General features: G+C 42.3%; 1 protein-coding gene across 10 annotated transcripts in view; it reads left to right on the top strand.

The window, feature by feature from the left end:
- Positions 1-1031: 1031 nt before the first annotated feature.
- Positions 1032-24819, top strand: part of LOC110520113 (rap guanine nucleotide exchange factor 4) — a 47532-nt gene continuing 23744 nt past the window's right edge. For 4 of the 10 annotated variants that reach the window (XM_036974425.1, XM_036974430.1, XM_036974429.1 and 1 more), the window contains exons 1-4: positions 1032-1157; positions 1258-1346; positions 20079-20154; positions 20590-20654. In XM_036974425.1, the coding sequence (XP_036830320.1) occupies positions 20094-20154; positions 20590-20654 (126 nt within the window). In that variant the 5' untranslated portion in view covers positions 1032-1157; positions 1258-1346; positions 20079-20093. Of the gene's footprint in view, positions 1158-1257; positions 1347-2205; positions 2353-3265; positions 3431-9707; positions 9963-20078; positions 20155-20589; positions 20655-24819 lie in introns of those variants that run through there. The other 6 variants (XM_036974432.1, XM_036974433.1, XM_036974434.1 and 3 more) reach the window with 6 other exon arrangements.

Below are 24819 nucleotides of genomic sequence, written 5' to 3' on the forward strand. Positions count from 1 at the left end.
CAGGAAGAAAAATGCCAATACCAAATACCAAGACAGGTAATCTCAAATATGTATTATGTGATACCATGGTTGGCTAGTAGGGTACAGAATAAGCAGCCATAATATGTCATGATGAAAAGTTTTAACTCACGTGATACAATTTGGCGCTGTTTCGGAAGGGAATGACAGGAAATGGGAATAGCTGAATATGCAACCGTGTCCTCACATTTAGGAAGTATCTTTCTGAATCTGCTTCAGGCATCTTGTTACACTTGATCAGTACCGGGAAGTTATCTCAACGTCAGAGAGTTGATAGTGTGTCAGAATGTTTTTTTGCACACTTCACCCCCAGGCTATAGCTCGATGAAATATTCTGCTGCTTTTACTGTGGAAAGTGACGGTAAAGCATCAGGAGTCAGACAGAATCACGTGGAAAATAGTTGTAGTGACTTGCACGTGCAGAAGGTGTGCTGGATCCATTAATATTTACAAGACTTTGACGAACACTGACATTTTTATCTAAACTTTATTTAACTAGGCAAGTCAGATAAAAACACGTTCTTAATGACGGCCTACACCGGCCAAACCCCGGACGAGGCTTAGAGAACACTGGGACAACATATCGCTCCAGCCCTCCTTAAATGAGCACCCTGAACAGGTTAAATGCCCAAACCCATCTGGGATATTCCAAAATGCACCTAAACAGGTAGGCCTATTTCATCAATTAACAGGAATTTCTCACTTAATAATGCATCCCTTTCACTGGTTTCGATATCAATGGCCAATACATAATACATTTGAACATATCAGGGCGTAAAATCACATTTAGCGATACAGATATAGGAAAATGCTTGAAAACGTTAGCAACATGAACAAACATCAGCAGACATTTGCAATCTGGGTTTTTTGGCACTAAACGAGAGGAAATGAACGGAGTGGAATGTTTAAGGTGACAGGAGCTCGCCAATGCGCAACGTCATACAGGGTTATTTTCCTAATTCTCTAATGTTGTGCTGAATAACTGACTGATAGGATATTTCCTCTCCGTTCAGACCTGCTGAGCGATCTGGTGAAGATGTGGACATCATACTGGCCAGGCTGAAATGTGTGAAGGTCTTTGAGCGGTTCCACCCTAGCCTCCTACAACAGATATGCCTGTGTGGAGAGAGGCGTCACATGTAAGTCTTGCAATTATGTTCAAAGACCCGTATGTTAGCAAGACTCTTACTCTGTGCATATCTAAAAATATGTTCTCACATCATGTATTTTCTTCTCTAGTATGTCGTCAAGGAGATATTGGTACCAGCTGGTATGCTGTCCTCTTTGGCTCACTTGAAGTCAAAGTGTCAGAGACAGCAAATCATCAGGTAAGAACGGTTGACTATTCCTATAATTATACCCCTTTTAATGAAAAGCAATAGTATTTATTCAGTAGATGCCATAAACAGTCGATGGCGTAAAAGATTGCAAGTGAACAAGATTGCAAAACGAAATGGCATATTAAAACCACTTCCCTGACTTACTGTGAATTACTTTTCTTTACAATTTAAATCACTCGCCCCTGTATCCAATCGATTCGTTGGTTCCAAAAATAAATGGTACTATAGCTAATGTAAATATTTTTGTCATACAATTGTTAAATACCAAATAAGATAGGCGTATCAGAGGTGTGTCCACTTTCCTGCAAAAAAATAATAATTGGTATTCCTTATGTATTGCCTGAGATGGGTAAAAATCTTTCCAATAATCCTACCTTTAGTTTTATTAGTCTCCTCTCACGTCAAAAAGGATGAACTGCTCTGTAGAATGTGCATGAGGAGATCAAGATGCACATTAACCCTGGAGCTCATCTGAAGAGTCAACTAGAAAGGACACTCTACTTCACAATGATTTATATCTGAAATTGCTAACCTTGGGAACACCAGGAGTCTTTTCCTATCATTACCAGTGACCTGTATGTCCAAGTCTGCCTGGCCCTGTGTTGATTGGAGTGATTTTAGAAGCCCTTTGTCTAATGAAAGTGTTCAGTGCTGCTAGATTGCGCCCCACCGTTGGGCGTGATCTGATCACTGCCCGTACCTAGCACTTTGAGTGCCTCTCAATGAGGCCCATTTTAAAAGGGAATAAACACATTTGATTAGCGTAGTCCTTCCTACTTCCCCCCTGTCTCCTATTGAAAACAACGAGGAACCATCCAAGAAGAGATGCTTTTGGTGTCTCTTGTAGGATGCGGTTACGATTTGCAATCTGGGGATTGGGACAGCATTTGGGGAGTCGATCCTGGATAACACCCCTCGGCACGCCACCATTGTTACCCGGGAATTCAGTGAACTCCTCCGCATTGACCAGAGGGAGTTCAAGTCTCTGTGGGAGGTAAGCACCTCTGCAGTACTCCTCACTATTGTGGATTCACGCTTTCAATTCACCATCCAGTATGACTTACCTAGATAGTAGCTGTAGTTAAGTATCAGGGGACTGATAATACCCACGCTGGAAATAATGAGGCTTTGTGGGGGTTCTATATTCTGGGATTTTCTTTTGATCTCTGCAAAAGTGAGCATGCAGAATTGTTGGTAAGTTGTTTACCCTTTGAGGTGTGTCTCTGAGGCATTGGTTTTTACTTGTGTTTATACACTGTGTATAGATCACGTGAGCAGGACATGAATTCTTAAAGTAGACCACAAGAAATAGCCTTTTTTTTTTAAATCTATTTTAATTGGGATAGTATTTCTTTAGCGGTAGTTCAATGAAGCATCTGTTTAAAGTTTCATTAGACCTTTTGACCACTAGGGGGAAGTGCAGTGTTATAGAGATTCAGTGCACTTCTTCATGTTGTGTGGATACATTTACAATTGTGGTTAGATCGCTCGCTTCATCATTTAAGTCAACATTTGGAGCCATTCTCCTCTCCAATTAGTCTAGGAAAAATAGTGCCCCTGCGAAGATTCTTTGCCATATCTGTGAAACATTGTTCCTTGTACTCAGGGCATAATAATTCCATGGGAATTTTTTTTTTTTGAAGAGCAGTAGTGATATCTGAATGTCTCCGCAGCAGGTTAGACAGTTATGTCCCTTGCCACTGTGTCCCTTCCTGCTCCACTGAGCACCCCCCCCCACCCTCCAACCCCCCCAGCAGTACAGGAAGGTACTAAGGACTGAGTTGGCCGGGATGGAGGTGCCACACTGTCCAGAGGCCCCTGTCTGTCCTGGTGGATCCACTACACTAGCTTCCTGAGTGAGAGAGCTGGTTTCCTCTGAGAGCAGAGGGCAGGCAGAGGGGGGCTGTTAGTGTTAAAACTATGGACTGTATGTCACTCGCTGGTCCTCCTCACTTGAACTGGAATCTGAGCCTTGTCTGGATGTAGCCTACTGTGTTTAGGCTGTGGACAACCACATGGAAATACTACTGTCTCTATCCAGAGAATAAGCTCTTCTGAAAGGTTGGTCTGAGGTGAGCCTACCAAAAAAGGCTTTTAACTGCCAGGCAGGAACATCATCATTGTACATTTGCTCATGCTTCACTGATGTGGCATGTTTTTGGTTCTGTCTTCAGATAATATTTAATACCCACGGTTGCAGTTAGCTTTTTAGAGCAGGGATAAAAGGAGTACTGAGTGATATAATGACCGTGGATAAAGCTTTCTGTTTGATATAAAAGATGGTTTCAGCTCAGGACTTTGGATGACTATGTCGTTATGTTTCCGGGCTGTTCGTTTCAAACTATTTCCGCTTTACAATGATCTCTACGGATGAATCTACTTGTTTGATGAGTTCAAACTTTTCAAATGGGAAGGGAGCTTGTGATGGTGGAACAACAGCTTGTCTCGGCATACAGCAATTTTGGCTGTTATCAAATCTGATTGGTCACATACACATATTTAGCTGACTTTATTGCAGGTATAGCGAATTGTTTCTAGCTCCAACAGTACAGTAGTATCTAACAATACACACATCTAAAAGTAAAAGAATGGCATTAAGATATATAAATATTAGGACGAGCAATGTCGGACATTCTTTATGAACATACTTTAGTGTCTAGAGATGTCCCCCGCTATGATGTAAATGTTTTGTTTTTCATTGACTTTTTCCTATTACTAAAGCAGCCTAGTCATTGGAGGTAGCAGCTCACAGCTCCGTGCTTAAAGAGATGATCTGGTACTTTTGTATACCTTTGAGCCAGTAATTATGAAAGTAGTACTCATGAGCCAAAAGTGGTCCCCTAAAATTGCGTACTATGTCACGTGCAGATGTGTGCACCACGTCATTCCCCCCTCTCTCTCGTGTCTCTCTCTCTCTCTCTCTCATCCCTCTTTCTTTCTCTCTCTCTCATCCACTGAGCTGTTGGGCCCGGCCCTGCAACCTCATTGGATAACGCTGGGAGGCTTCTTGCTAGCTGTCACTAAAATGCGAGGGGCTTAAGCTCATTGGCTAGAACTCGACTTGAAGCTGTGCCACGCCATTTTCCCTAAATTTTCCGGGAAATGTATGGAAAATGGCGTGGCACAGCTTCAAGAAAACTATTTTGTGGCTACTTGAGGTAAGACGGCAATTCTGCTAATAGATTAATCATGTATGAACTACACATTGACACATCCAGTCTGAAGCTGGAGGTTTGAAAATACTTTCTTAGTCACCAAAGTACCAGAGCATGTCTTTAATTGCTGTAAATAGTGTTCAGTGATAGCAATCTCCTTTGCTCCAGCCACTCCAGCCAATGCCAATGACAGACCTTGGGTTCAGCAAAACATCACTCCATCATGACTTTGTTGCTTGACATGCTGAGTTAGCGATGTCAGACAAGCTGGGAATGAGTGAACGGCAATCAAAAGTGAATCCTGTGAGCTTTCCCGTTGGCAAGCTTTAAATGAATTATGCTGTCAGCGTGTCTGTGGTGTGGGCCTATACGACTTTGGGTCCTATACTGTATGCTGTCACTCAGCATTTTGCTCACGTGCACAGAACATCGATTGAAACCAGATTGAGTTCATCCCTTTCAGTTCTTTTGAGAATCTCCTCTCTCCTATGTGTCAAGGTGCTAGACACATCTTGTTATAGGAATATTCAGCCCTGCTTGTGCTTTCCTGTGGAGCCTTGGTTTGAGACGGTCCAGGGGTGGCCATTTATTTCTGTCTGCCTTGCCGCAATTCAGAAAGTACTCCTGATATCCTGTTACTAGCAGCACAGTTCTTTTTCTTCATTTTCTTAGTTGTTAATGCCCTGCCTGTTTTAAGATATATTTCTTGTACTGTGCTGTAATTGATTGTATAAATGCAGACTAACTACCAGCGGCATAGACAACCTGACTTGACATTGTGTGTTTTTTTTGTGATTGAGTCAAACACAAAGCTCATTAAAAGGCAAATGGTCTCCCTCGGGCCATGATTGAACAGCGTATTAGCTGTAATTAATGATTTGTCTGAAGAAACAAAGAGTAGTAGTTCGAGGAGAAGGAGGGAGGGAGGGTGCTGACCGGAGTTGTCCTAACCCAAGGTCCATCCCCCGAGGAACAAGATGCTCAGGGTAAGGGAGGTCCTTTGACACGCATGAACACACACACACACACACACACAACTCCACCCACACATCTGAGATCTCTCTCCCTGCAGAAACCCTTGGCCTCAACACCGCTACAGGCTGAGAACAGCACAGCCTGAATAAACTGCCGGGCATTATTTATTAATGGCTGCCAAGTATTCAGAACACACTCTTCATCCAGTCTCTGAATTCAAAACATCACAAAAAAAGTCCAGACGGTACGTGGATATTCGCTTCGAATACTTTATATTCAAGTATTTCTACTGATGGCCTTTGCTCCCCATTTGAACATCTTGCTCCGTCAATCTTCTTCAAAAGCGCTGCATCCGTTCACGCTGAGGCGAATGGGACACAAACCATTTGTGATTATGGTTTGATATACTGTCCCGCTCAGCTTGACACTGAAGGTGGTGGCAGTCACAGACATTTTTGCTGGAACATGAAATGTTGGTTTTCTCTACTCCCCTGACTCCCGCCTTCAACAACAACGTCAACTGTCACTGCTATCAGGCATGGCTCCCGCTCTGCACATCCGAGTCTGGCTTATGTTATTGGGAGAGGCAGGCATGTGCTTGTTTATTTAACAGATCAGGCATGGGCTGTGCTCTGCACACACAGGAACACTTGCTGAGGCACCAATGACCTGCTCATCAATTTACCCAAAACTTTGTTCTCTGCTTCCGTCGGTCATCGAGAATGAAACAACACAATTGTGATTTGTGCTTTTCTTTCTTGCACGACAGCAGGGTCTGGATCAGTAGCCTCTAGCCAGCAGATCCCTGTCTCTGTTCCATTTGCTTGTGGTGCACATTAGGATTCACTTTCATACCCAGGATTTTATCCTAGCCCACTTTTCTGCGATATTATACGCTGTACATCTGTGCTGTAGTGGAGCGACAGTGTTCAAAGGCGTTGCCTAGTTAGCGTTTGTGCATGACAGGCAAGCCCATGCAGTGTTGAGGGTAGGCTCTGTTGGAGGCAGGACAGTGGGTGGGTGGTGGGCGACCACTTTTAAGCTCACTGGCTTTGGGTGCTGACCTGTAAAGTGTGGAGTCATCCACATACATAGGCAGTGTAAGACCAGTGGCAAGTGTGTGTGTGTGGCATCTAAACGCATCTAAAGTCCTTCCCAGAGAACAGTGAATATATACACAAGTAAAGAGCACTGAGATCATTGTATCAACAACACTTCTGTTTATCTCCTTATCCGTTCTCGCAGCTGTTGCATAAATGTTAGAACAATGGTTTTCAACCTGGAAGAGAATCAGCTTTTCATGGCTGATTTTGTTCAATTAGATGGAACCATAAGTCATCAAAGGGATTACGTCATCTGTATATTCACCATCAGATGTGCACATTCATCACTCTCACTCACTCACTCACTCACTCACTCACTCACTCACTCACTCACTCACTCACTCACTCACTCACTCACTCTCTAGTGGATGATGTGTAGAGAGGAGAATTGCTAAATCTGGCTCTCTCTGTTTTCTTGGTTGCATTTAATTGTTTTTGCACTTAGTGGTGTTGTCGGGGCTTTGTGAATTGAAAATCCTTGCACTGTTATTACATGAGGAGAATAGAAATGCAGGACATAGATTTACTCATTTTGTTTATTCACAATGGTCCATTATTTACTGCATTGTGGACTTCATGCACTCTCTCTGAAAATGTGGAAGTAACCCAACCTTATCTAATAAATTACTTTGTCACAAACAATGTCTGTACAGAACTGTTCAAAATCGAGCTTTGGGAACATGGCATGACGGGGAACACAATCTTTTACAAACACATTATTGTAACCTCCCAGAGCGTTTGTCTAAAGCTGACTGAATGTGTACTAAAACAATTTAGACAGGCCAGGCTTGGGGGTCACCGGTCAAAGTGTGAATTTTGTCCCATTGAAAACCATAAACAAGTTATGTGATTTACAATTATGATTATATATGTCATCTTTCTCCAATAACTTCATGATTCTTCTGTTTCCCCAAAGCAGCCGTGACAGACCCAGAGGCTGGATATGAGGTGTCCACATTTACCAGAGCTTCTCCACTAACACACATCCATCTGCACCTGCTCATCTCCTTGCCTCTCCCCCTGTTTCACTCCAAACCAACTGACAGAGGGGCCCTTTCACACAGACACCTCTCTCCAATTTCACTGTCTCTCTTTTATCTCATTCAGGGTTAACTTGGCTGCAGTTGAGCAGTTATGCAACACTGGCAATACTGTTCACACCCTGGGGCTATGGTCTGTTCTCCCTGTCACACCAATACATTGACATTCGTTATTACTACCTCACTGCAGTAGTGGGGGGAGTTCCCTCTATGGCACGGAGTGAAGCTGGCCCTTCTCCATTGTCGTCCAATTATTACTTTTATTCTTTGATACATTTTTTTGCAGTGGTCAGCCCTCCAATACTAACATATTTACAACCTGGCTAAATCTAACCTTCTATACGTATTTGCCCATTGTAGAAGTGCTGAAAACACCTGAATGCCAAAACATTCAAGGTGCTCAAAAGGTGACCCGTTTTGCATACCCTACCATAACATGAAACGTCCATGTCTTCATCACTGGAAAAGAGAAACGGTTGAGGTCGATGTCATTTTTAAAAGCTTGTAAACATGTTGTGTCTCAACCGATTGGTGGGCGGAACACACAAAAAAAAAGTGAATGTAAAATACGGTCTAAGTTAGAACACATGCGAACGGGAACAAAAATCGGCATGCACATGTTTTTAGATAATTGACTTTAAAGTCGCAATCAGCAGTTGAAACAATAACAATGTGTACTCCCCATGCCTGTTTCAGTAAAAAAAAAGCTGAAGCGATGGGGCTGGAGATATGTAACCACTCTCAAATTCATGGACAGAGCTATGGATACATGGACTGACTATCCATGATATCAAAATGAGTGTTTTTAAGCATGTTTTTTTAAGCTAAAATAGTTTGTTTACACTGTACTTTGTTTATAAACGTTGGAGCGAAACGAGCTTATATTTTGGGTTCTGATGGGGTACGACAGTTGAACTAAGCTCATGAGGCATTTATAAGTGAAGTTCTTCATGAATCAATGGGTACATTTAAATGGATGAAGCAACTGCAGAAAAGGGAAAACAAAATCTGAATTATTCTAAAATAGTTTGACAACCCTGTTTGTAAGCTTTTAAATATAATCAAACGGAACCATTTCTCTTTCCCAGTGAGGAAGACATGGATGTCTAATGGTATGGTAGGGTATGCAAAAAGGGTCACCTTTTTGAGCACCTTTTATCTCTTGAATGTTTTGGCATTCAGGTCCATAAAGTCACTTTCTGACCACTTCTTCCATGGGCAAACATGTATGGAACGTTTTGTTTAAGGGAAAAAGGATGCGGTGTCAAAAAAGTGATTGAATTCAAATGGATTTACCCATGTAACAATGTTGTCAAAAACACTTACTTCTCTGTTTAGCTACAAGGCCAGAGTTAAAATGCTGTAGGACTGTGTGGCTCTAACCAGTTGGAAGGTCAAAGATCCCATCTGCCCACTGTCCTTGATGTGATGAAGAGAGGCTAAGTAATAGAAGCCGGAGTACTGAATGTACGTACGGAACCTTTTAGGGTCAGAACTCACTAAATAAAGGAGAAAGTATTCAGGGCATCAAATAGGACCTTTGTTGTATGGCTCCTTGTCGCCCCCGGAGAATCGGAGGCCAAGAGCGATGGCTGAGTCCAAAAAGCTATTACTCCAGTTGGCTTTCTGCTTTGTTCTGGATGTAATGTCACGTAATACCTTGCTGTAGGCCCAGTGTGCCTGGACAATACAAGACTGTCAGATTAATTTCCTTCCAACTGTAGGTATGAACATGCCATTTTGAATAATTCATTTCATGAATGCCCTGCTTGGGAGATGGCGACATGGGTGCTGTTGAAGGTGTAACACTGAAGGGTAGGCAACTGCATGGAAGATGACACAAATTGTTGGCATCCCTTTTGTACAACTATGCTGAGTGGGGACAGGGGAGCACTTAAAATACATATCTGTGTTCTGTGTAAACACGACTTAATGGTTTAACTAATAGAGCAAAGCCCCCCTATGTCCCTGTCTTTTGGGACCACATGAGCAAGTTCCAACTGTGTCTGCGCTGCGTGTAGTGTCGCTGTGTGCCGCTGCAACGGAGAGAGCGTCCGATTGGAGGGGTGGAGTGATCGCCTAGCAACTGCTGCATGGGGGGAAATCAGCTGGCTGGGAGGCAGGGACTCTACTGGGCACAGGCAGGCTTGGTTCAACTCACTCTGCTCTGAGAGAGGGATGGAGGCTGGGGCACCAGGACTGGACCACACTGACAACCGGGGGATGTGAGGGAATTCAGACCAGTTTCTGACACGGGGGACTGTAGGTGGATTCTACTACTGGGACTGTAGAATCATCTCATGAAGATAACTAGACTGGGAACACGTGTAGGTGAGTCTTGCTTTATCAAACCTTCTGTGTGATGCTAATGTGGAGTTTAGAAATGGGATAAACTTCTAGGCAATTGAATACATTTGTCATAAATTACACATTTTGAATGTGTCTTTTGACTTCTACAGAAATCTATCACAAGGAGTTTAGAAAGGAGATACACTTCTACACAATTAATACATTATAATAAATTGCACAATTTGAATAATGTGTCTCTTGACTTCTACAGAAACCCATCACAAGGATAAGCGTGCTTAAATTATAACTATAGTTATAATTTATAACTAGAATGTTTTGGAAAAGTTTGCATGAAACGTCTCTGTTTGCTGAGAGCCTTAGGCTGCTTCCCCAAATAGTTTTCCAAGCAGCCTGTAGTCTGCCAGACAGTGGAGGGTATGGACTAGTTAAGGAAATGTCTTGAGAGCAGGCAGCAGTTTGTGTGATGTATGTTCTGTCATCTGGGATGAATTATTCAACATACAACATCCATGCGTAATGATGCTCAGAGTGCAAAATGTGCAGAGGAGGAGCGAGAACATGAGCTGTGAATTTAGTAATGTGACAAGTTGTTGTATTTTCATATTTCTAGACTTTGATTTTAAAATCCAGTATTACTGTAGATCAAAGCCATACATATGATCACTGGTATGATATGTTCAATGCATGTCGGCATTATTTTAGAAATGTTACTGTATGTTTTTGACAAATGGATAATGTTATTTTAGAAGTGTTTTAGTATATTTGAAACATGCATTTGTAAAAATGAGTAACATAGAGAAGCCACAATGGTTGGAGAGGTGGAGCAGAGCGTGTGTGTGTCAGAGTGGTTGAGGCAAATCAAATAGTAGCTGCCCTGACCCCCCCCCCCACAGAGAGAAAGAGAATAGACACCGCTGTCATTGCGTTGATAAAGCCTCGGTTTGTATGATGGGATAAGTGATGTTTAGGATGAGTCTCAGAGGAATAGTTTCACTCCTGTTATTATGAGTGTATTATTATATAGATATGGGGTGTTTTGGGCCTGTGTTTATACTTGGGTCTTTGTTTAATTGCATAGAAGAGATTTTGGCACTATATGATACAGTAGTAGCTTTTATTTGTGTAATCCGGGTTTGTGCATTGGATTCACTCCACCACAGTAATTCACGATTCTTCTTTCAGATTCAAATCCCAGGTAACTTCCTGATCTGGTCCTAACATGTCCTCCAGTTCAGAGAACAAAACACCAAAGAATCCCTGTGTATGCTTTTAAATCCTTCCATTAACTCCGAGGAAATCCCCTCTAACAATGCTTCTTATCACAACCTCCTAAGCTCACTGCTATGACGCGATCACAAACGGTTTCATTATCTGGTAAAAGTAATTAATATCAGTTAAAGAGTGAAGCGTTTGACTTAAGCCATTGTTTTGGCTGTTGCCTAGTTGTAAAACTGACTTCAAGGACTACCAATCCTGTTGACTCTGCTTTGTTGGGGGGAGGGGGTGAAGGCATCAGGGACTGTGACCCTTCTATGTTAACCCAATAGGAAACATTTTATTTTTGATTTACATTTGGCTATAGATAATTCAAACAAATGAGCCTTAATGTGAAAACAAGTTCTTAACAAATTCTGAACGACCTGCTGATGTTTGCACCAGTGTAACACTGTGGGATGGATAGGTTTAGCATGTAGTCCTACATCTCCTCAATCTGATTTAGCCTCATTACTACTTCTAATGGACAGGGGGCAGGCAACCTCTCAGTCAAGTGATACAGTTGGGCCGGCTAGGTAATCTGACATGGTGATGTAGGACACTTCCTTTGATGCTGTAGTAGGTGTGTCAGGCAGACCATCAATGAAGCTCTGTTGACCTGTCATATCACATTGCGTCAAATCTCTGCACACACACGGTTTGATGGTTGTCTTGTTGTGTAGTGCCTCCCATTTTCATACGAGTAAAATTTGATATCTGGTGTGACTGAATGAGACTTGTGGTTAAAACAGAATAAAATCATTTTGAAAGGTGCATAACTTCCCACGTAATCGTTCAGTTGTTATGAAATATTGAAATGCTGTTTTCTTGAGCAGCCATGCCCTTTGTGACCGCTTTACCTGCAACAGATGCTACAGAGCTTCGACCATTGTTGTTTTTCCAACCCTGATCACTCTACAGTAACTGGTGTGTGTAAAAATGAAACGATACTATACATATAATCGTGTGAGAGTTGAAAGTGCTCATTGTAATTACAGTGCTGAATCTCCGCTAATGGGATTTGGGCTAACTAATAAACTCATCAAAAAAAGAAACGTCCCTTTTTCAGGAATCCGGTCTTTCAAAGATAATTCGTAAAAATCCAAATAACAGGTGTTACAATTCACAGGTGTTCATTGTAAAGGTTTTGAACACTGTTTCCCATGCTTGTTCAATGAACCATAAACAATTAATGAACATGCACCTGTGGAACGATCGTTAAGACACTAACAGCTTACAGACGGTAGGCAATTAACGTCACTGTTATGAAAACTTAGGACACTAAAGAGGCCTTTCTACGGACTCTGAAAAACACCAAAACTAAGATGCCCAGGGTCCCTGCTCATCTGCATGAACGTGCCTTAGGCATGCTGCAAGGAGACATGAGGACTGCATATGTGGCCAATTGCAATGTCCGTACTGTGAGATGCCTAAGACAGCATTACAGGGAGACAGGATGGACAGCTGATCGTCCTTGCAGGGGCAAACCACGTGTAACAACACCTGCACAGGATCGGTACAGCTGAACATCATACCTGCGGGACAGGTACAGGATGGCAACAACAACTGCCCGAGTTCAACCAGGAATGCACAATCCCTCCATCAGTGCTCAGACTGTCCGAAATGGGCTGAGAGAGGCTGGACTGAGGGCTTGTAGGCCTGTTGTAAGGCAGGTCCTCACCAGACATCACCGGAAACAACGTTGCCTATGGGCACAAACCCACCGTTGCTGGACCAGACAGGACTGGCAAAAAGTGCTCTTCACTGACGAGTCGCGGTTTTGTCTCACCAGAGGTGATGGTCGGATTTGCGTTTATCGTCGAAGGAATGAGCATTACACCGAGGCCTGTACTCTGGAGCAGGATCGATTTGGAGGTGGAGGGTCCGTCATGGTCTGGGAAGGTGTGTCACAGCATCATCGGACTGAGCTTGTCATTACAGGCAATCTCAGCAATGTGCGTTACAACAATGTCGCCTATGGGCACAGACCCACCGTCGCTGGACCAGACAGGACTGGCAAAAAGTGCTCTTCACTTACGAGTCGCAGTTTTGTCTCACCAGAGGTGATGGTCGGATTCGCGTTTATCGTCTAATCTCTACGCTGTGCGTTACAGGGAAGACATCCTCCCTCATGTGGTACCTTTCCTGCAGGCTCATCCTGACAACCCGCCAGCATGACAATGCCACCAGCCATACTGCTCATTCTGTGTGTGATTTCCTGCAAGACAAGAATGTCAGTGTTCTGCCATGGCCAGCGAAGAGCCGGGATCTCAATCCCATTGAGCACGTCTGGGACCTGTTGGATCAGAGGGTGAGGGCTAGGGCCATTCCCCCCCAGAAATGTCCGGGAACTAGCAGGTGCCTTGGTGGAAGGGTGGGGTAACATCTCGCAGCAAGAACTGGCAAATCTAGTGCAGTCCATGAGGAGGAGATGCACTGCAGTACTTAATGCAGCTGGTGGCCACACCAGACACTGACTGTTACTTTTGATTTTGACCCCCCCCCCCCCCCCCCCCCCCCCTTTGTTCAGGGACACATTATTCCATTTCTGTTAGTCACATGTCTGTGAAACATGTTCAGTTTATGTCTCAGTTGTTGAATCTTATGTTCATACAAATATTTACTCATGTTAAGTTTGCTGAAAATAAACGCAGTTGACAGCGAGAGGACCTTTTTTGCTGAGTTTAGAATGAATGGGTTCACGTGACAAGAAAGTAGGGAAATGGACAAGAGTCGATTGCATTGTCGAGAACAGTCTATTTTTCAGTTGTCCCACAACTCTGTACTATTGTAAGATTGGCTGAGATAGATATTTATCTATCTGTCTTAGTCAGCTGATTAATTCATTTTCACAGATGAAGAACAATCAAATATACATTATATTTGATGTAATATCTATATAAAATGTTTCATTCGAGCATGTTTCGGATAGACTATAATACGGCTGCCCTGGCAAAAGGAATCATTGATAATGTATGATTGTTCCTCATCTGTATAGCTAGCGGCTTCCTATAGAAGCGAGTGCAGAGTACAGTAGGTCACAGGGGGGAGACTGTAGCTTTGTGAAAATTGAGTGTTTGCTGACACTCCTGCCACCAGCACTAATCCCCATCTAAAACAACACCCTTCTAAAACAACACCCCACCCACCGTCTCTCCACACCCCACCCTCTCTCCTTCAGCCAGCCAGTCCCTCAGGGGAGAGACTTATTGGTTCAGTAGGGTCATTTAAGTGTTGGAGGCGTCTCCTGTGCACTGCATGCTCATTTGTTGCTCAGTTTAAGTGCTACTCTCAAGCCCAAGCCCTTTAATTGTCAACAAAGAACGGTGGGCATGTTTACAGTAACTGATCCTGAAGGCTTATTTCTGTGGCACTAATGTTCATTGAATAATTAACTGAAAAAGCATGCTGTTATATAGATTGTTCCACGAAATGAGTGCCTTTTGCATCCCTTTAATATTTTAAGTAGAAATTGTGCAAAAATGTAGAATTTTAAAAGCCTGTTATATTAAATGAAGTGCCCTTTAATATAAACCACATGGACAATTCTATAAATCAGATTTTTAATATGAACAAAGTCTTGCTAAAATGCAAAAGTCAGCCTTTTGACATGTCCCTCTAAGCATCCTTTGTGACTTCTTCTTAGGAAGATTTTAATCTACTAACGCCAGCATTTCTCCAAGGTTTCACCATTGTAAAGCCCTAGATATTTTGTTGCTTTTGACAGTCATTTCTGAAGAGTATTTTTTTTAAGGTCGACCCTGTTACATGAACTTAACTTTTTTTTTCAAAATAAACATTGAACATCTGATAAATATCATAGTGTAAAAGCAGGTGAGCTGGTTCTACTCATTTTGACAAATTTCTGGTGTTTTGTGCTGGGAAACAGAGTGAGTAACATGTCAACCCTGTTACCAATAGATAAGCTAGAAATGTAAATGTAAAAAATTTTGTGAAGCTTAATTACCCCTCAATTACCCCTCTTTATGACAGAATGTAAAGATTTTTAAACCGTTTTTACACTAATCAAAAGGCACCCAATTGCTGGAATGTCTTTTTCAGACAAATGTGATGATTAAGGTCAGTTCTAAGATTGAATACACGCCGATACAGTATATAGTCTCATGGTTTATGATACCATTTTTGCTCATATTTCAGCAACATGCAGAGAGCGCAGAGTCAATTAGCGTTTTGGACTACATTAAGGGGAAATGCTTCTAAAATCAGAGGTCATTGAGCCATTTTCAAAAGGCTTCTTAATTGAGCGAAAAAGCTGTTTGCCTCTTATGGGATCTTAAAGTGATTAGCTGTGGGTATAATTCAATTTAGAATTTGACCTCTGGGCGTAAACTGCCATCCGGTAACAAATGACTCTGTAGATTGGGCTTTCATTAGGTCTGTAGTGACCAAAAGATTTTTAAAAAAGGGGGATGTCAGGAGTCCCACCCTTCATTTAGGCTCTTAGCCCATTGTATTATGCTTGTTTTTGGAAGCCCTTCAGCACATGCTGGTATAGGGTATTGATTTAACAGCAATCCATTTCAGGGATTTTGACGTGTTTGATTGATCACAATGGTTTTGTGAAGTGCATTCTTGAGTAATTAACTAGCCAATCCAGTTAATATTAGTGAAATTGCATAAAGTGTCGATCTAAAGGACCCTCTTCTTGATTTGTTGTTGTTGTTGTGCAGCTAAGGTCTAGTAAGGCACAGTACCAGCCTATAAAAGGTTAGCAGAAAGATTAGACATTCTGGTTGTTATATTTCTACCAGACAAGCATAACTCTACTACACTCTCCTTGATATGGGAAGCTCTTCACATAGAATTACACATGGTTTCGTGCATGTTTGGATTATTGAAGTGATATTCCTGTTAATGTGCCCTTTGACCCCTGTAGGCCCGTATTGCGTTGTCATGAGCTAAGAAACGGCATTTACGTTGGCATGGGTATAATGTTTGTTTACGTAATAGCCATGCTGCAAGGCACAGCTGCAGTATAAGCCACTCATGGCCTTATTGTCATGCTCTGATTCCTCAGAGGATCGCTCTCTACATGTAGGCTGAGTGCACTAACGCTCACAGACTGATATGGGTCGAGGCGATGCCCAGTAGTAGGAGTCTGGGGAGCGTATAGAGAGAGGCCTAATCCACAGTGCACTAGAAAACCACAGGAACCCAGCTGCTCCTGTGCTCTGATGGGAGGGACTACACGCTGGATATTAATGCAGTGTAAAGAGATCCAGACACGTTTTCAGAGGTTTGGATGCTTCCCTCTCATGTGTGTGTGTGTGTGTGTGTGCCCTTACAAAAAAAACACATGTCAAATTTGTACTTTCACATGTGAAATAGCTGTTTTCACACCTTGAGCTTAAATTTTACATGTGAAACCATAATTTAACATGTATTCAATTTAGAGTTCACATGTTAACACCACCTTTTCACATGTGAGGGGGAAAAACACAGCATTTTTTTCACCTCACTTGAGGTTGAGGTTGCACGTGTAATTTGCGGGTTCACATGTTAAAATTGGATATGCACGTTCACATGTAAAAATCAATCACAATCAGTGACAATCTAAATTGCAGTTTCACATTGTAAGAAACATTCACATGTGAAAATCGAACTTTCACAGATGGAATTGCAAGTTCACATGTGGTGGTGAAATAGTGTTATTCTCCTCACATGTGTGAAGGTGGTGTCAACAGGTTCCAGTAGCAATGTTTCCACATATGGAATTGCAAATTCTGTAATGCCATTCTGTAAAAGGTAACTTAGCTTACCTGAGTATAACGATTCAAGGTGTATTATTTCTGTACCATCCATTCGGGGGTGTTACTGCTGGTGTTAACGTGTGAACTCTAAATTTAATACATGTGAAAATATGGTCATAATGACTTGGTTTCACCATCAAACATTGTCCACTATCATCATTCAAAGCACTGACTTTAAAAAAATAAATCATATTGTCTGAAAGCGTTGAAAATACACCGAAAACATTCACATTCATATAATCTATCCAGCTAAAAACAACAATGCGATGTCAAAACAAGTTGACTTTGAGGAAAAAGAAAGCATGTTTAACAATTATCCTGATTTTGCTAACCTTTTGGACAAAATCATAACAGCAAATTATGAATTTGTGATTATTCACATTAAATCCTTCCCATTTAAAATGTGAAAATGCACATGTGAAAGTGTAGTGGACATGAGTCGGCCATGGTTGCGCATGGTCACGTGGTGAGGTAGTCCTGCTTGCGACTTCAACATTTGTGTTTGCCCTCTTGGTCGAATGATTAAGACGTTGGCTTCTCCCATAGGAATCCCTGGTTCTAATCCCGGCAGTTACAAAAGCACACATGTAAAACTTATAATATCACATGGGAAACCCTATGTGTCTGAGTCATATGAAAATGTGAATCTTCACGCATGTCTAAAAACCACGTCGGTTTTCTCCTCACGTGACATTTTTCCAAATATATCTGTTCACGTGAAAAATTACCTGAAATATCACAAGTTTCTTAAAACCGTGTTTTCACCTGTGATTTTTATTTATTTATATATACACACACACACACACACACACACACACACACACACACACACACTGGGGCAAAACAGTATTTAGTCAGCCACCAATTGTGCAAGTTCTCCCACTTAAAAAGATGAGAGGCCTATAATTTTAATCATAGGTACACTTCAACTATGACAGACAAAATGAGAAGAAAAAAAAATCCAGAAAATCACATTGTAGGATTTTTAATGAATTTATTAGCAAATTATGGTGGAAAATAAGTATTTGGTCACCTACAAACAAGCAAGATTTCTGTCTCTCACAGACTTGTAACTTCTTCTTTAAGAAGCTCCTCTGTCCTCCACTCGTTACTTGTATTAATGGCACCTGTTTGAACTTGTTATCAGTATAAAAGACACCTGTCCACAACCTCAAACAGTCACACTCCAAACTCCACTATGGCCAAGACCAAAGAGCTGTCAAAGGACACCAGAAACAAAATTGTAGACCTGCACCAGGCTGGGAAGACTGAATCTGCAATAGGTAAGCAGCTTGGTTTGAAGAAATCAACTGTGGGAGCAATTATTAGGAAATGGAAGACATACAAGGCCACTGATAATCTCCCTCGATCTGGGGCTCCACGCAAGATCTCACCCCGTGGGGTCAAAATGATCACAAGAACTGTGAGCAAAAAATCCCAGAACCACACGGGGGGACCTAGTGAATGACCTGCAGAGAGCTGGGACCAAAGTAACAAAGCCTACCATCAGTAACACACTACGCTGCCAGGGACTCAAATCCTGCAGTGCCAGACGTGTCCCCCTTGCTTAAGCCAGTACATGTCCAGGCCCGTCTGAAGTTTGCTAGAGAGCATTTAGATGATCCAGAAGAAGATTGGGAGAATGTCATATGGTCAGATGAAACCAAAATATAACTTTTTGGTAAAAACTCAACTCGTCGTGTTTGGAGGACAAAGAATGCTGAGTTGCATCCAAAAGAACACCATACCTACTGTGAAGCATGGGGGTGGAAACATGCTTTGGGGCTGTTTTTCTGCAAAGGGACCAGGATGACTGATCTGTGTAAAGGAAAGAATTAATGGGGCCATGTATCGTGAGATTTTGAGTGAAAACCTCCTTCCATCAGCAAGGGCATTGAAGAGGAAACGTGGCTGGGTCTTTCAGCATGACAATGATCCCAAACACACCGCCCGGGCAACGAAGGAGTGGCTTAGTAAGAAGCATTTCATGGTCCTGGAGTGGCCTAGCCAGTCTCCTGATCTCAACCCCATAGAAAATCTTTGGAGGTAGTTGAAAGTCCGTGTTGCCCAGCAACAGCCCCAAAACATCACTGCTCTAGAGGAGATCTGCATGGAGGAATGGGCCAAAATACCAGCAACAGTGTGTGAAAACCTTGTTTTCCTCTGTTTGACCTCTGTCATTGCCAACAAAGGGTATATAACAAAGTATTGAGAAACTTTTGTTATTGACCAAATACTTATTTTCCACCATAATTTACAAATAAATTCATTAAAAATGCTACAATGTGATTTTCTGGATTTTTTTTCTTCTTCAGACAAAAGTCTGTCATAGTTGAAGTGTACCTATGATGAAAATTACAGGCCTCATCTTTTTAAATGGGAGAATTTGCACAATTGGTGGCTGACTAAATACTTTTTTGCCCCACTGTATATGTAAGGGTGTGTTTTGATTGATTCTTGGTATAATCTGTTGTACATCCTTTTAATCTGTATAGACTACATATTAAGGGTATTTGATCAACTCTTGCCACACTGACTGAATCTACTCATCTCCAATGATGCCATCATTAGTAAAATATGGCATGAAAAGCATAGATACTGTAGTTGAACATTTGCCCATTTCCCACATCGATTCCTTACTATACGTATGGAAGCATGTTGTCCTGTATACACGTCAGCTACTGTGGCCAACAGCAATAGGCTTTTACTTCAAATGAAGCTACATGAAACGTGTATTTTGTTCCTGCCCTTTGAAATGCACTGGTTTGTGAGATGAAGGATCATTTAAATGAGGCTGCAGCAGTTGTGACGCTTCTGAATACTCATAACCGCCAGCTGGGAGTCTCAGCTGTGTATTTACATAGTCCTCAATAGACACGTTGATTAAGAGACGCGCGTATAGGGGAGAGATGCATAATACTACAATCCAAATGATTCCACGGGGTACCACCTGACATAAACAGGTGACCGTGGTTCACAATGAATTACATCGTTATCTTGAATGGAATTGCATCGACACACTGTATAATAAACCTTGTAGTGTTGAGGATTTGGCTTGTGGATTGTTCTACCATGTCTAATAAGAATACTGCTCTTCTGTCTCTCTCTGTAGAGATATCGTCAGTGCATGGCTGGACTGCTAGCCCCATCTTATGGAGTTATGGAAAGTGGTGGACCCAGCCCTGACAGTGAGTACAAGACAACAGTCATGTCCATCTACAATGCTTACTTACTGGCCTACCTCTCACCTTTTTACTATGGAAAAGGTGATATCAGCAGTCTGAAAGTCATGTCTAAGAATTGGGGTAATTTCCCCTCCAGAAAAGGTTTTGAAGTGTAATAACTAATTGTGTTTTTTCCCTGAGAGGGGAAAAAACGTCACCCTCTTCTTACTGTAGAAATCTCCCTCGGCGACTGAAGACGTTATGTCACTCACTCCCCAAGGAGATTTTAGTTGACACATGTCTACATTCAACATCGCATTGAGATGATGTATTAACATCAAAGTATATTTGTGAAAATGCACCAATTGTGACAGAGAAATAAGTAGGGATGTATTGGCTTTCAACTCGGTCTTAATGTTTTACCGATGACTGACTACACATTTCAACATTTTCACTCAGGAATGCCAGACAAAGAGAACATAAGCAACAACTCTTTTGGATCCATCTCTAAACATCTGAGTAAGGTACAGTAGAACATCCCTGAACGCAAAACTGAGACCTCATCATTACATATCAGAATGACTTAGTTTCACCATCCAACATTGATTTTTGGATGATGATAGTGGACATTCAAAAAAACACTGTGTGACTATGGCAGGAACCATGTGATCTTGGCAACCCAGAAACAAAATCTCACGTAAATGACCAGCTACTCATCTGTGTGAAAGAGATCAGTAAGCACTTTATGTGAAGTGAATATCACCCAGATTGAACACTGTTGTGAATGGAAGAGTGACCGCGGGTGGTAAAGGGACGGTTATTTACTCCTGTTTATATGCTGCTTGCGTGGGGCCTGATCTAACAACATCCTCTTTAGTTAGAATAAGCTCAAAATAAGTCTGGAATGTCGAGCTTATTTAAAGTTTGACTAAATATAAACAAGGCGGCAGCCGAGACCAAGCTTCCGTTGGTGTGCAGCATGTCCTTAATAATTCCCGTTCCACCTTAACCCGGTTGTGACTTCCTTACCTCCACACAGATAACACGGCTTGGGCTTTGTTCCTGTTTTTTCTTCTTCTCCAGACCAGCCAAAACATGCGCACTATAAATAACTACAATGATAATTGTAATTTTGATGTTGTTTTTTTAGCAAATCCCACCCTGCGGTTGAATTGTTGGTAAATATTTGTCTAACTCGAAGGCTCTACATATTGTAGTCATGACAACAAATGCAGTGACTGTTATGCAATTCATGTGCAGTGCCTTCGGAAAGTATTCTGACCGCTTGACCTTTTCCACATTTAGTTAGGTTACAGCCTTATTCTGAAATTGATTAGGCAAAACATTTTTTTTAAATAAATCTACACGCAATACCCCATAATGACAAAGCAAAAAGTTTTTTTTTTGTTGAAATGTTTGCTAATTTATATATATTTTTTAATGAATTTACATAAGAATTCAGACCCTTTACTCAGTACTTTGTTGAAACAGCCTCAAGTCTTCTTGGGTATGACGCTACAAGCTTGTCACACCTGTATTTGGGGAGTTTCTCCCATTTTTCTCTGCAGATCCTCTCAAGCTGTCAGGTTGGATGGGGAGCATCGCTGCACAGCTATTTTCAGGTCTCTCTAGAGATGTTCGATCGGGTTCAAGTCCGGGCTCTGTCTGGGCCACTCAAGACTCAAGGACATTCAGAGACTTGTCCCGAAGCCACTCCTGCGTTGTCTGGGCTGTGTGCATAGGGTATTTGTCCTGTTGGAAGGTGAACTCTCGCCCTTTCATCAAGGATCTCTCTGTACTTTGCTCCATTCATATTTGCCTCAACCCTGACAAGTCTCCCGGTCCCTGCTGCTGAAAAACATCTCCACAGTATGATGCTGCCACCACCATGCTTCACCGCAGGGAAGGTGCCAGGTTTCCTCCAAACGTGACTCTTGGCATTCAAGCCAAATAGTTCAATCTTGGTTTCATCAGAGCAGAGAAAATTATTTATCATGTTCTGAGAGTGCTTTACGTGCCTTTTGGCAAATTCCAAGCGGGCTGTCATGTGCCTTTTACTGAGGAGTGTCTTCCATCTGGCCACTCTACCATAAAGCCCTGATTGGTGGAGTGCTACAGAGATGGTTGTCTTTCTGGAAGGTTCTCCCATCTCCACAGAGCAACTCTAGAGGTCTGTCAGCGTGACCATCGGGTTCTTGGTCACCTCTCGACAAGGCCCTTCTCCCCCGACTGCTCAGTTTGGCTCTGACATGCGCTGTGAACTGTGGGACCTTATATAGACAGTTGTGTGCCTTTCCAAATCATGTCCAATCCATTGAATTTACCACAATCAAGTTGTAGAAACATCTCCAGGGTGATCAATGGAAACGGGATGCACTTGAGCTCAGTTATACCCCGATACAAATAGACTTCCAATCACTGTGCTAATGCTAGTTAGCATTGGTTTGCGACACCAGCTCTTAACTTCCTTCATACTAGACCTCATTTCCAAAATTCTGAAGTATCCCTTTAAGCATCTATGTAAGTATTGTTCTTGGCTGTGAGAGAAATTATGTTAGAAAGGAGGTGTTATAGAGTTTGAACAGTCGTCATCATGTCCACTTTGTAGTATAGAGTGCTGCTGTATGTATAGTTCAGTTTGATTCTTCTCTGCTGTAGAACTCATGAATACCACATCCATACATGACTTGTTCAAGGTGGTTTCTGTGCTGTGGGTCCAAGGGTTGGGATGTAAGCACAGACAGCAGACACCAGCTGTTGATTTAATCTCCGATTTAACAGGGCCCTGTTGACAGTGAAGGTTGTTAGCATGGTTGTCAATTGGGTATGGCCCAACACCAACAATTTTAAAATGGGCTACTGAAATCATTCCCATCCTGATTTTTAAAGGCAAATGCAGTTTAGCAGGCTGACTTTAGGACCATGGGAATGCCTGGGAGTGGGAGGGAAGGCTGTTTGTATGGCTGGCTGGCTTTTTGGAGAGTGCATCTGTTCAGCTGTCATTTTGCCATACCCTTGGTTTATCTGAAAGTATGCCCTTGGTTGATAGTGGTAAAGGCTACATCTTCACAAGGGCCTAATCTCTGTCATCATTGATAGGGCGAGAACTGCGACCATTCACTAAAGTCTGTATCGTGTGTCATACAATCTCAAATGTTCTTATCATCCCTGTCCTTCATTTTGTGCTTTTATTTTGAAATCCTTTTTTTATTTAACCAGGTAGGACAGTTGAGAACAAGTTCTCATTTACTAGTGCTACCTGGCCAAGATAAAGCAAATCAGTGTGACAAAAACAACAGCGTTACACATGGGATAAACACACTCAATAACACAATCAAAAAAATCGGTGTACAGTGTGTTCTAATGAAGTAAGGAGGGAAGGCAATAAATAGGCCATAGTGGCGAGGTAATAACAATTTAGCAATTAACACTGGAGTTAGTGAGGGAGATATAAGTCTCCAACTTCAGTGATTTTTGCAATTCGCTCCAGTCGTTGGCAGCAGAGAACTGGAAGGAAAGGCGGGCAAAGGGGGTTTTGGCTTTGGGGATGACCAGTGAAATATACCTGCTGGAGCGTGTGCTACGGGTGGGTGTTGCTATGGTGACCAGTGAGCTGAGATGAGGATGAGCTTTACCTAGCAAAGACTTATGGATGACCTGGAGCCAGTGGGTTTGGCGACATATGTAGCGAGGACCAGTCAACGAGAGCATACAGGTTGCAGTGGTGGGTAGTATATGGAGCTTTAGTGACAAAAAGGATGGCACTGTGATAGACTGCATCCAATTTTCTGAGTAGAGTGTTGGAGGCTATTTTGTAAATGACATCACCAGAGGATCGGTAGGGTAGTCAGTTTTACGAGGGTATGTTTGGCAGCATGAGCGAACCAGGCGAGGCTGTCATTAGAGAAACCAAGGCTGTTGAGTCTGCCAATAAGAATACGATGACTGACAGTCGCCTTGGCCAGGTCGATGAAGACTGCTGCACAGTACTGTCTTTTATTGATGGTGGTTATGATATCATTTAGGACCTTGAGCGTGGCTAAGGTGCACCCGTGACCAGCTCGGAAACCGGATTGCATAGCAGAGAAGGTACGTTGGGATTCGAAATGGTCGGTGATCTGTTTGTTAACTTGCCTTTCGAAAACTTTAGGAAGGCAGGGCAGGATGGATAAAGGTCTGTAACCGTTTTGGTCCAGAGTGTCTCCCCCTTTGAAGAGGGGGATGACTGCAACAGCTTTCCAATCTTTAGGAATCTGACGATACAAAAGAGCGGTTGAACAGACTAGTAATAGGGGTTGCAACTATGGTGGCGGATAATTTAAGAGAGGGTCCAGATTGTCTAGTCCAGCTTATTTGCAGGGATCCAGATTTTGCAGCTCTTTCAGAACATCAGCTATCTGGATTTGGGAGAAGCGTGGGAGGTTTGGGCCAGTTGTTGCGGGGGGTGCAGAGCTGTTGGCCAGGGTTGGGGTAGCCAGATGGAAAGCATGGCCAGCCGTAGAGAGATGCTTAGTGAAATTCTCGTGTATGGTGGATTTATTGATGATGACAGTGTTTCCTAGCTTCAGTGCAGTGGGCAGCTGGGAGGAGGTGCTCTTATTCTCGATGGACTTTAGTGTCCCAAAACTTTTTGGAATTAGTGCTGCAGGATGCAAATTTCTGTTTGAAAAAGCTAGCCTTTGCTTTCCT

The sequence above is a fragment of the Oncorhynchus mykiss genome, chromosome 3 (genome assembly GCF_013265735.2).
Source record: "Oncorhynchus mykiss isolate Arlee chromosome 3, USDA_OmykA_1.1, whole genome shotgun sequence".
Taxonomy (NCBI): domain Eukaryota; kingdom Metazoa; phylum Chordata; class Actinopteri; order Salmoniformes; family Salmonidae; genus Oncorhynchus; species Oncorhynchus mykiss.